This window comes from Sapajus apella, unplaced genomic scaffold (genome assembly GCF_009761245.1).
Source record: "Sapajus apella isolate SASKATOON/1434 unplaced genomic scaffold, GSC_monkey_1.0 scaffold3, whole genome shotgun sequence".
Taxonomy (NCBI): Eukaryota; Metazoa; Chordata; class Mammalia; order Primates; family Cebidae; genus Sapajus; species Sapajus apella.
In genome coordinates this window covers 7,211,667-7,224,525 of record NW_022436943.1, presented here as the reverse complement: position 1 = coordinate 7,224,525, position 12,859 = coordinate 7,211,667, and the positions used below count along the sequence as shown (strand labels likewise).

The 12,859-nt window shown below is 40.2% G+C and overlaps 1 protein-coding gene across 8 annotated transcripts in view; it reads left to right on the top strand.

Moving 5' to 3' along the window:
* The first annotated feature begins 3,098 nt into the window (after positions 1-3,098).
* TMEM67 (transmembrane protein 67) overlaps positions 3,099-12,859 on the top strand; it is an 84,451-nt gene continuing 74,690 nt past the window's right edge. For 7 of the 8 annotated variants that reach the window (XR_004260138.1, XR_004260142.1, XR_004260141.1 and 4 more), the window contains exons 1-3: positions 3,099-3,368; positions 7,489-7,577; positions 9,369-9,462. Coding sequence is in view for 3 of the 8 variants with exons in the window: in XM_032249166.1 (XP_032105057.1) it covers positions 3,146-3,368; positions 7,489-7,577; positions 9,369-9,462 (406 nt within the window). In the remaining 5 variants the exon portion in view is untranslated. The remainder of the gene's footprint in view (positions 3,369-7,488; positions 7,578-9,368; positions 9,463-12,859) is intronic. The other variant, XM_032249199.1, reaches the window with a different exon arrangement.

Here is a 12,859-nt window from a genome sequence, read left to right as displayed (position 1 = left end):
GATTCTTCCACCTCAGCCTCCCGAGTAGCTGGGACTACAGGTGCGTGCCACCACACCCAGCTAATTTTTGTATTTTTAGTAGAGACGGGGTTTCATCATGGCCAGGATTGTCTCAATCTCTTGACCTCATGATCCGCCCACCTCGGCCTCCCAAAGTGCTAGGATTACAGGCGTGAGCCACCATGCCCAGCCAAAAGTCGTTTATACTTTCTAAGCCTTGGTTATTTCATCACTAAATTAAAGGTGATGATAACAGTTCCAATTTAAGATCAAATGAGATATTGCAAGCTGGACACATTAAAAGTGTCACTATGGCAGGGAAAATGTGGCACATATACACCATGGAATACTATGCATCCATCAAAAACGATGAGTTCATGTCCTTTGTAGGGACATGGATGAACCTGGAAACCATCATTTTCAGCAAACTGACACAAGAACAGAAAATCAAACACCACATGTTCTCATTCATAGGCGGGTGTTGAACAATGAGAACACATGGACACAGGGAGGGGAGCATCACACACTGGGGTCTGTTGGGGGGAAATAGGGGAGGGACAGCAGGGGGTGGGGAGTTGGGGAGAGATAGCATGGGGAGAAATGCCAGATATAGGTGAAGGGGAGGAAGGCAGCAAATCACGCTGCCATGTGTGTACCTATGCAACAATCTTGCATGTTCTTCACATGTACCCCAAAACCTAAAATGCAATTTAAAAAAAAAGTGTCACTATGGGACTAGCCCAAACTGAGCCTACTTTGTTGATAACAAAATGTCAAGTTACCTTTTAGATATAACAGAGCTGAAAACTGCAAGTCATGTAGCCCGGGCATGTGCAGTAGAAAAAGCCTGGACCTGTAACAACACCCAAACCAATGAATCCTTTTCTTGAAACCAAGAAGACCAGGACACAACTGGAACCTAAACTTGGAACTCTTTCAAAAGCGATGGATCCATTTGCCTGGAAGATCGGACCTAAAATCAGCCTCTGTGTACCTCTTTGTAAAGGGTCGAATTTAAAGTCCTCCAATCAACCTGCCAGTGAGCCACATTCCTAAATCCTTTCTCTTGACTTTCCAAGCCCATAAGTTTACCCCAGACCCCAAATCAAGGAGGCAGATTTGAATCCACTCCTATCTCCTTGCCGACCAGTTGTGCAAATAAAGCCTTTTCTTCCCTCAAAAGCTTATGCCACATAGTATGCATTCTGTGCATGCATTGAGTAGACAGCTTATTTGATTGATAACAAAACAAGCTATTAATACCTACTATTTCTATTATTATGCATTCCCCTAGCTCCCACCATGTTAAATATTCCTGTAACTTTCATTTCTACCTTAACATTTTCTTAAATCTATCCAATAAGTTTTCTCTTAGAAGCTATCTGCCACAGTTATCTTCCTTTAATATCACAACCATCTACCCAGTCACCCAAATCAGAAACCTGGAAGTTAGCCTTGATTCTGTTTCTTTACTTCCTATGTCAAAATCAAAATTCTTATGCTTCCTCCTGAATAGCTCCTTTATTCATCCTCTCCTGCCCCTCTCTTCCTCCATTGCTCCAATTTAGACTCTAGATTTCCACCTTTACCTTACAAGTGGTCTTTACCTCTAAAAGTTTCCATATATTTGTCCAGGATTTTTCTTTTTTGCGTGTAACTGTGTATCTCTTTGACATCCACGCTGGAGTGCAGTAGCACAATCACAGCTCATTGCAGCCTTGACCTCCTGGGCTTAAATGGTTCTCCCGCCTCAGCCTCCCGAGTAGCTGGGACCATAGGCATATGCCACCCAACCAGCTAATTAAAATAAATTGTATTTGTAGAGATGGAATCTCACTATGTTGCCCAGGTTGGTCTTGAATTCCTGGACTCAGACAATCTTTCCACCGTGGCCTCCCAAAATGTTAGGATTAGAAGCATGAGCCACAGCACCAGGCTTAGATTATTTTATTCACAAGAGGTGTAAAGATTATCTCATTTTATATACATGTCAGCTAAAGAAAAAATAAGGGTTTTAAAGACTCAAAGTTAGGGCCGGGCACGGTGGCTCACGCCTGTAATCCTAGCACTTTGGGAGGCTAAGGTGGGTGGATCACCTGAGGTCAGGAGTTCAAGACCAGCCTGGCCATCATGGTGAAACCCCATCTTTAAAAAAAAACAAAAAAACTCAAAGTTAGTTTTTTTTGGAGTCTTACTGAGGAATGCCACCCTGGAGAGTCTTTCAAAGAGTTTATGTTAGACTGCTCCAAAGCAGCGTTTCTGCCCACGGTTTCTATATCAAGGTTGGGGGGTTTTGGATGCGCTCTAAAGTTACGTTAAACATGCTCAGAAGTTACACTGGAGCAAAATCTCATCAAAGTTTTGGTTGGAGAGTACATCTGATTATAGATTACAGAGGCATAATCATAATCATTAATCCTGTCAGTTGTTATCTTATGTACAGGAATAGGCAAGGGCCAGGATCACTGAACATATCTTTTCTAAAAAAATGAAGTGATTCAAGCAACAGATGTGGAAACCTGTGCTCTGTCCTACTTATTGTCTGTAGGGTATTCTTCTGGAGGACTTCGTTCAGTCACTGATTCAGGGGCTTTGTGAAATTCCGCTGGCAACGCAATGAGCAAACAGTTTTCTTCCGTTTCCTACTTTGCCTCACATACATGATTTCCTGTGCTCAAACCTGGCAGGAAAGATTTAAAAAAATTTTTTTTCAGTCTTTTCTCTATAGTAATCCTTCACTGGGTTTTAAGTCAGTGGGTTGTTATTTTTTGTTGTTGTTGTTGTTGTTTTGACAAACTGTCAAATTGTTAAACAAGTCATGTTTCCTTTAAGGTGCAAATCACCTAGTCTGAATAAATTCTGATATTTTCAATTTATGATGGATTTATTGCGGGGAGGCAGTAGCCCTGTCGTAAGTAGAGGAGCTCTGTACACGTTCAAAAATACCTTTGGGCTCCAGGGTTAGCCGGCCTCTAACCCATTCTTCACTGGACCTGCCAACTTCCGGCAGGATTGGTAACCTAGCAACCAACCAGCACCAGCAGAGACTTCCGGTACCCAGACTTGGGTTGTCCAATCAGCTCAGCGGAATTACCGCAGAGGCTGATGGGACGCTGGAGCCTGGGCGGTTGCTAGAGTCGGTACCATGGCGACGCGCAGTGGGGTTGGGGTGGCAATGGCAGCTCGGTCCCTTTTATCTGCCCGAGCTGTGATTGCGTTCCTCCTGTTGTTACTCCCTCGCGTCTTACAGGCCCAGACCTTCTCTTTCCCTTTCCAGCAGCCGGAAAACTGCGATAACAACCAGTACTTTGATATCTCCGCGCTCTCCTGTGTTCCGTGTGGAGCTAACCAGAGGCAGGATGCCCGAGGTAAGACTGTTTGAGGTGGGCCCTGGCAAAAGTAACACTTCCGCCTTTGTCTGACCCTAGTCCCTGGAGTCATTCAAACACGTTTTCGTCTGCAGTAGAAATGTATCAGAAAAGTTAACCGCGGAATTCTCAGAAGAGGGTTTTCTGGAAGGATTGCAGTTTGCACACGAATGAAGTGGGAGATTCTGAGTCGGCTACCCAGTGACCCGCCACCTGTAGTTCGTTTCTCGGTGCCAGTCCCCTACTCCTCATACGGGAGTCTCAGGGCGAAACCCGGAATGCCGTTTACAGAAGACAGAGAAAAACTAGTAGAGAAGTAATCTGAGGTAAACGGGAGCAGGTGACAGGAAAGATTAGGGAGGAAAAGCAAATTAGCACTTGTGAACCTCGATAGCCCTACAGTTTTCCTCTTTGTTTCTTTTTCTTTCTTTTTTTTTTTTTTAAGACGGTGTCTCGCTCTGTCACCCAGGCTGGAGTGCAATAGTGCGACATCAGCTCACTGCCACTTCCACCTACTGGGTTCAAGCGATTCTCTTGCCTCAACCTCCTGAGTAGCTGGGATTACAGGCATCTGCCATCACGCCCCGCTAATTTTTTTTTTTTTTTTTTTTTTAGAGACAGGGTCATGCTGGTCTCGAACTCCTGCCCTTGTGATCTGCCCATCCCAAAGTGCTAGGATTACAGGCATGAGCCACTGCGCCCGGCTAGCCCTACATTTTTCTTTTCAAATCCCGGAAGTTTAGAACTGGAAGGGACCTTAATCATAATAAGATCCAGCCTTCTCATTTTACGGATAAGGATATTCAGGCCCAGATGGGGACTGAAAGAATAAATATCCCTGCTCTCGGTCTTGACCTGTTTGTTTTCACGATTCCTTCCTTCCTCCCTCCCTCCCTTCCTGCCTTCCTGCCTTCCTTCCTTCCTTCCTCTCTCAGTCTTGGCCTGTGTGTTTTCACTATACTGTTTCTCTCTCTCTCTCTCTCTCTCTCTTCTCTCTTGTCTCTCTCTGCCTATGTGTTTTCACCTTACCCTGCCTTTCTCCCTCCTTCCGTCTCTCTCTCTTTTCTCTTTCTTTCTTTTCTTTTTTCTTTTTCCTTCTTTTCTTTCTTTCTTTCTTTCTTTCTTTTTCTTTCTTTCTTTCTTTCTCTCTCTTTCTTTCTTTCTTTCTTTCTTTCTTTTTCTTTCTTTCTTTCTTTCTTTGTCTGTCTGTCTTTCTTTTCTTTCTGTCTTTCTTTTTCTTTCTTTTTCTCTTTCTTTCATTTCTCTTTCTCTTTATTTTCCTTTATTTTAGTTTCTTCTCTGACAAAGTCTGGCTCTGTCACTCAGGTAGAGGGCCCTGGAGCAATCTTGACTCACAGCAGCCCCTACCTCCTGGCCTCAAGCCATCCTCCTCCCACCTCAACCTCCCAAATAGTTGGGATTACAGGACCACACCACCACACCCGGCTGATTTTTAAATTTTTTTGTAGAGATGGGGTTTTTGCCATGTTGTTGAGGCGGGTCTCAAACTTGTGAGCTCAAATGATCGTCCACCTTGGCCCCCAAAGTGCTGGAATTACAAGAGTGAACCACTGAGCCTGACCCATACTATACTGTATGTGTCTAATATTATAGATTTCCTTAGGCCTTGTCCTTTTCATTGTAGAATATTACTAATTATTCTTAAGGTCTCTTTAGATTAATCTATTTTTTCTACTTAAAACATCATTTGTTCCTAGTTCTCACTGAAACTGCTCAGAATGTCTTTTCCCATATTCAAAGTCTAAGATGTTTTCTATCTCAATTTGGTCACCCATGTTATTAACTTTCTGTCATGTTCAGCTTTGACATATCCTCATTTAAGTTCTCAAACAGGTCAGGCTGCACATGTTTGGCAATATGAATGAGAAAGCATTTCAGAAGTTAAAATGTAAGATATTTTTTCGTATTTATGAATATGGAAAGGTATAGTTCCATATTTATGAATCCAGATATGGTATGTATTATACTACATAGACTTCTATGGGTGCTGCTTCTACTTAATAACTCCTTAGAGAATGCTGTCCTTATCTATACTGCAAATTGAATAGTGATTATCCTATTATGTTTACTATCTATCTTAACAGAGAGAAACAGTGATTTATTTGAATGAAGGCAACTTTCCCAATAACGAAAGTAATTAAGAAAATGAGTTCTCTTCTCATTTTACAGATAAAGACATGGAAGCCCAGATTGGGAACTGGAAACATTGCTATCTGTTTGCTCTCAGTGTTGACCTATATGTTTTTACTATACTGTATGTTTCTCTTTTTTTTTTTTTGAGAAGGAGTCTTGCTCTGTTGGCAGGCTGGATGCAGTGGCCTAATCTCGGCTCAGAGCAACCTCTGCCTCCCAGGTTCAAGTGATTCTCTTGCCTCAGCTTCCGAACTAGCTGTGATTACAGGCATGCACCACCATGCGCAGCTAATTTTTGTATTTTTAGTAGAGACAAGGCTTCACCATATTGGCCAGAGTGGTGTTATTTTTAGTAGAGACAGGGTTTCACCATGTTGGCCAGGATAGTCTCGATCTCATGACCTCATGATCCACCCACCTTGGCCTCCCAAAGTGCTGGTATTACAGGCATGAGCCACTATGCCTGGCTGTATGTATGTATGTATGTATGTTTCCTTCCTTCCTTCCTTCCTTCCTTCCTTCCTTCCTTCCTTCCTTCCTTCTTTCCTCTCTCCTTTCTTTCTCTCCCTTCCTCCCTTCATTCCTCCCTCCCTCCCTCCCTCTATGTCTGAGACGGAGTTTCGCCCTTGTTGCCCAGGCTGGAGTGCAATGGCACAATGTTGGCTCACCGCAACCTCCGCCTTACAGGTTCGAGTGATTCTCCTGCCTCAGCCTCCCAAGTAGCTTGGATTATAGGCATGCGCCACCATGCCTAGCTGATTTTGTATTTTTAGTAGAGACGGGGTTTCTCCATGTTGGTCAGGCAGGTCTCGAGCTCCCAACCTCAGGTGATCCGATGTTTCTTTTGTTAGTTCGTTTGTTTGAGGCAAGATCTGGTTCTGTCTCCCAAGCTGGAGTGCAGTGGTGCCATCTTGGCTCACTGCAGCTGCCACCTTCCAACTCAAGCTATTCTCCCACCTCAGCCTCAGTAAATTTTTAACTTACTGAAGTTAGTAAGTTGCTCTGTTATGACAGAGTAAGTTTGAAATCATTGATTACATGTATATATATGTGTATACGTATATATGTATATATTCGTGTGTGTGTGTGTATATATATATATATATTTTTTTTTTAAAGACAGGGTTTCACCATGTTCCTCAGGCTGGTCTTGAACTCCTGAGCTCAGGCAATCCGCCCACCTCGGGCTCCCGAAATGCTATGATTACAGGCATGGGCCACCACACCTGGCTTTTTTTTTTTTTTTTTTTTGAGACAATCTACCTCTGTTGCCCAGGCTGGAGAGCAATGGTGTGATCTTGGGTCACTGCAACCTCTGCCTCCTAGGTTCAAGTGATTCATCTGCCTCAGCCTCCCAAGTAGCTGGGATTACAGGTGCCCGCCACCATGCCCACCTATTTTTTTTTTTTTTTTTTTTTTTTTTTTTTGTAGAGACAGGGTTTCACCATGTTGATCTGGCTGGTATTGAACTCCTGACCTCAGCCACCCAAATTGCTGGGATTACAGGTGTGAGCCACCGCGCCCAGCCTAAATACATATATATTATTTAGTGATGTAGAAATGTAAAATTTCCTGTAGCAGTTAAGTAGCTTAATAGCTTAGTTATTCTTGCTCTTAACATGGTAGCAAACACAATACTGACCGTGTGCCAGTCTAAGACCTTTACATATAGTAACTAATTTTATATTCATACTAACCCTATTAGGTAGGTACCATTTTTTTTTCTCCTTTTTATTGTAGAGGAAGCCAAGGCAGAGAGTTTAGTAACTTGTTCAAGGTCATGCAACTGGGAGTACCAAGATTGGAACTCAAGAAGTATGTTTCTGGATTTGAACCTAGGCAGTACTGGCTCCAGAGTCCTGCTGTTAATCACCATACTGCTTCTCAGAATCTTCAGACTTATTAAAAGTTTCACTATCTTGGAACTTTATTTTTATTTATCAAGGATAAAATTGGCTTTTTTTAGGAACTTCATGTGTATGTCTACCAGGATTTCAGATGATCTCTAATAATGGAGGACCTGTTATTATTTGTAAAAAGTGCCCAGAAAACATGGTGCGTATAATTTATTTTAAAATAACTGTAAAAAGTAGCAAGTTAAGTGACTTTATTTTTCAAACTGTAATTTAACGTTTACTCTGTTTCCCCACAGACTTTAAGATTATTATGCTAACTTTATTTTTACCAGAGTAAATTTTGGGAGATCAGTGAAATTTTATGCAAACTTGGAAAAACTTTGGATCTGAAATCCAAAAAAAACACAAAGCTGTAAAAATTTAAGTTTTTGTTTTTACTTGTAGAATAACTTGGTTATAAAGAAAATTAAATGGATAAGGCATATATAGAGCAGTTTAGGATGTGTGCAATTTGGGATGTGTATGTTCTTTGACTGGTGTAAATGGAGTTCAATGTATAAGACCCGCCATGTCAATAGTTTATATGATTACAGATGTTCATAATGATATCTAAGGTGTAATTATTTCATGAAATACCAATTGCATTAAAAAATAGCTTAAATAATGTCTGTTACTGTTTTGTTAGTAATTTCATCATATCATAATTTTTGAAAAATTAGTAAATTAAGTTACTATATATGATAATTTTCAATCACATAAATATATTTTTCAATCATTTTGGATAATTAAGAGTCTCTGTGTAATAGTTCTGACATTTGCAGCAGTGTTTCTTCTCATTGTCGTATAAAACAATTCTGGGAATTTAATGTGAAGTTGTCAATTATCCCAATTTACAGGATCTGATTATCATTTTGATGTTTATTTTACGTCTTTGCAAATATTGATCCTAACTGAATTACCCATGATAAAAAGCTGCTAATGAAAAGTGATCCCACAACAGATTTCTTTTTCAGTGACATTGTTTAAGTTATTGTAATTTTAAAATTGTCCTACATAGGCCAGGTGTGGTGGCTCACGCCTGTAATCTCAGTACTTTGGGAAGCCAAGGCCGGTGGATCATGGGCTCAGGACTTCGAGACCAGCCTGGCCAATATGATGAAACCCTGTCTCTATTAAAAATACAAAAATTAGCTGGGCATGGTGGTGCATGCCTATAGTCCCAGCTACTTGGGAGGGTGAGGCAGGAGAATCACTTGAACCCAGGAGGCAGAGGTTGCAGTGAACCCAGAGATTGTGCCACTGCACTCTACCCTGGTGACAGAGTGAGACTTTTGTCTCAAAAAAAAAAAAAAACAAACTTTACTAGTACAAGCCATAAGTGGATAGAAGAAAATATTCTCATAAATCAATTTTAACAGCTATGTGTATAATTTATATTTCTTAAAATTCACGCTTTTTGAATCACCTGTGTTGGCCAGGCTGGTCTCAAACTCCTGACCTCAGGTTATCTGCCTGCCTTGGCCTCCCAAAATGCTGGAATTACAGACGTAAGCCACTGTGACTGGACTAAATTTTTTTTTATGTATTTGAATTTTTTTAAATTAGAATAATGTTTTAGACAGGTAAGATTAAACTGTTAACTAACTATTGATTCGATCTTTTTGTGTTGTGTTTTATATTTGTAAATGGAAAAACGAAATGACAAATAATTATGAAATTAGGCATCCATTTGAATTAAAGATCCTGAAGAAGAGAACTATTATCCAGAGTTAATCCTTTAATAGTTATCAGGATATAGTAATAATATAGAGCTTAATTTTGGGATATAAGCATGAATTATCTCTCCAAGGAATTTTTATGTGGCTCATATATGTATGACTTATTTGAATATTCACTTCAGTTATATACTTTTATGGCATTTTGAACTTACATGATTAAGGAAAAGAAGGTTAATTTAAAAAGAGAAAAACATTTTTTTCTTTTACTTTAGAAAGGTGTTACTGAGGATGGCTGGGACTGCATTTCTTGCCCTAGTGGCTTAACTGCAGAAGGAAAATGTCACTGTCCCACTGGTCATATTTTAGGTAAGAATTAGATTCCTTATGAAAAAGTAATGATAAATCTTCATTTGTGTGTGTGTGTGTGTGTGTGTGTGTGTGTATATGTGTGTGTGTTTTGAAAAGGGCATTGATTTAAATAGGTGTTTACTTAATATTTTTTGCAGCTCAAGCAATCCTCCTGCCTCAACTTCCTGAGTAGCTAGGACTGTACACATATACCACTGCAGCTGGCTAATTTTTAAATTTTTATTGAGACTGGATCTTTATGTTACCCAGCCTGCCTTTGAACACCTGGCCTCAAGAGTTCCTCCTGCCTCAGCCTCGTAAAGAGCTGGAATTATAGCCAGGAGTCACTGTGTCCAAACTATGCACTTAAGTAAGAGAAAAAAATATTTATCATTGGGAAAGAAAAGGTAGGCCATAGTCCCTGTACTTTGGAAGGCCAAGGCAGGTGGATCACTTTAGCTCAAGAGTTCGAGACCAGTGTGGCAACATGGTGAAACCCCATCTCTCCAAAAAAAAAATAAAAGAAATCATTCAGGTACGGTGGCACACGCCTGTAGTCTCAGTTACTCAGAGGCGAAGGTGGGAAAATCACTTGAGCCTGGAAGGTGAGGCTGCAATGAACCAAGATGGCACCACTGCACTCCAGCCTGTACCACAGGGTTAAGACCCTATCTCAAAAAAAAAATATTAAAAAATCATTGTTTACAGTTGATTTGATTGTATGTTTAAAACACCCAAGAGAATAACTAAAAACTAGGGTTGTGCGTGGTGGCTTACGCCTGTAATCCTAGCACTTTGGGAGGCTGAGGTGGGCGGATCATGAGGTCAGGAGATTGAGACCATCCTGGCCAACATGGTGAAACCCCGTCTCTGCTAAAAATACAAAAAAATTAGCTGGGCATGGTGGCACACACCGTAGTCCCAGCTACTTGGGAGGCTGAGGCAGAAGAATTGCTTGAACCCAGGAGGCAGAGATTGCAGTGAGCCAAGGTCGTGCCACCGGGCTACAGCCTGGATGATAGTGCAGACTCTGTCTCAAAAAAAAAAAAAAAAGAAAAACCAGCAACAAAAAAACTATTATAAGCAGTAATGGAAGAAAATACCTCATTTACAGTAGCAACAGAAAAGAAAAAATACATAGGCATATTGTTTCTTTTCTTTTCCTTTCTTTCATTTTTTTGAGTTGGAGTTTTGCTGTTGTTACCCAGGCTGGAATGCAATGGCGTGATCTCGGCTCACTGCAACCTCCACCTCCCGGGTTCAAGCAGTTTTATTCTGCCTCAGCCTCCCGAGTAGCTGGAATTACAGGCTCGGGCCACCATGCCTGGCTAATTTTGTATTTTTAGTACAGACAGGGTTTCTTCATGTTGGTCAGGCCGGTCTCAAATTCCCAACCTCAGATGATCCACCCACCTCGGCCTCCCAAAGTGTTGGGATTACAGGTGTGAGCCACTGTACCTGGCCTTGGCATATACTTTAGAAGGAATGTGCAACATAATTAATTGAAGGAGTTTGTGAATGTTACTAAGGGATACAAAGGCAGGCTTTTATAAGTGAAGATGCATTCATTATTTTTGGATGGGAAGATTATATATAAGAAAGATGTCAACTCTCCTACCAGTCTATATATTTTAAAGAATCTTAGTCAATTCTATCAGGATATTGTTTGTTTGTTTTGGGGTAATATACAAATAGATTTTCAAGTTTATCAGGAAAGATATATGAAAAGATAAGAACATTCTGGGAAGGGAAAGAAGGAACTACCCCATCAGATATTATGCACGTTATAAAGCTACTATAATAACATGTATGACAAGCGTATGGGTACACAGACTGACTGATGAAACTTAAACCAGATAATCAGAATAGATTCAATTTATATGGGAATTTGGTATGTGAAAAAAGTGACATTTCATATATGTGGAGATAAGACTGATTAATGGTATTGAGAAAACTGAGAAAACACTAAGTTGGGTTTCTACCTTATTTCTGAGAAAATTAAACTTCAAATGAGTGAAATATTAAATATGAATATATGAAAGTTCTTAAAGAAAATGTAGGAAAAATTTGTATAGTTTTGGTGTAATAGGCCTAAGAATGACCAAAAATACTCAATCACTTTGGAGACCTGTGTGGGAGGATTACTTGAGCCCAGGAGTTTGAGACCAGCCTGGGCAACATAGGAAGACTCTGTCTCTACAAAAAGAAAAAAACACAGAAGGAAAAATTGGTAAATTTACAGAATGCCATAAAATTATAATACCAAAAACCAAACTACAAACTAAAGAAAAATATTAATGCATACAATAGACAGAGGTCAAACTTCTTCAATAATGTAAAGCTCCTACAGATAGAGTAAGATGAATAGCCCAATTTTTAAAACAGCCAAAAATCATGAGTAAAGTTCACATAGAAAAAAAAAAAATATATGTATATATATATATATATTTAACTTTTTTAAATTTCATTTTTTTTAAAGATGGGATTTCACCATGATGGCCAGGCTGGTCTTGAACTCCTGACCTCAGGTGATCAACCCACCTCAACCTCCCAAAGTGTTAGGATTACAGGCGTGAGCCACCGCACCCGGCAGAAAAAAATATTTTAACATGTGAAAAAATGTTCAACCTTACTCAGAGTAAGAAGTACATTAAAGCCAAAATGAGATTTAATTTTTAACCTACCAGATTTTATTATAAAAATTATTTGGCCTGGCACGGTGGCTCACACCTGTAATCCCAGAACTTCAGGAGGCTGAGGTGGGTGGATCACCTGAGGTTAGGAGTTCAAGATCAGCCTGACCAACATGGAGAAACCCCATCTCTACTAAAAATTCAAAATTAGCCGAGTATGGTGGTGAATGCCTGTAATCCCAGTTACTTGGGAGGCTGAGGCTGGAGAATCACTTGAACCTCAGCTTTCCAAAGTGCTGGGATTACAGGCATGAGCCACCACGCGCAGCCCCTTCTTTTGTTCTTAATAAATCTTTGAAATTTCAATTCTGGCTAGACACATTTCAAGTTGGCAGTAATCATAAGTGGCTAGTAGCCATAGTCGACAGTATGGGACAACACAAATTAATACCAAGAGAAAGTACATACTAGTACACTTAGTATTAGCCATGTGTGTAAGCCAGTTAATTACTGAAAGAATAAAAAGTAGTCTGAAATCTTATATAGTTATCCACTCAAGTTATGTTTCCATTACTGTAGCTATGTTATTGTGATTCTTCTAATTCTTCATTCCCTAAATTAGATGCTTGTGATATATCTGTGGATCAGAAGCAGGGGAAAGCAACATTCTTTGCTGCTTCCTCTGAACAGTGGCTCTGACATCTAGTGGCCCCTTTGGGTTAGGTTACAGCTGTGGAAACAGTATTTCGCTGTTTTAGGTGGTGCTATTACGTGATTAAAAT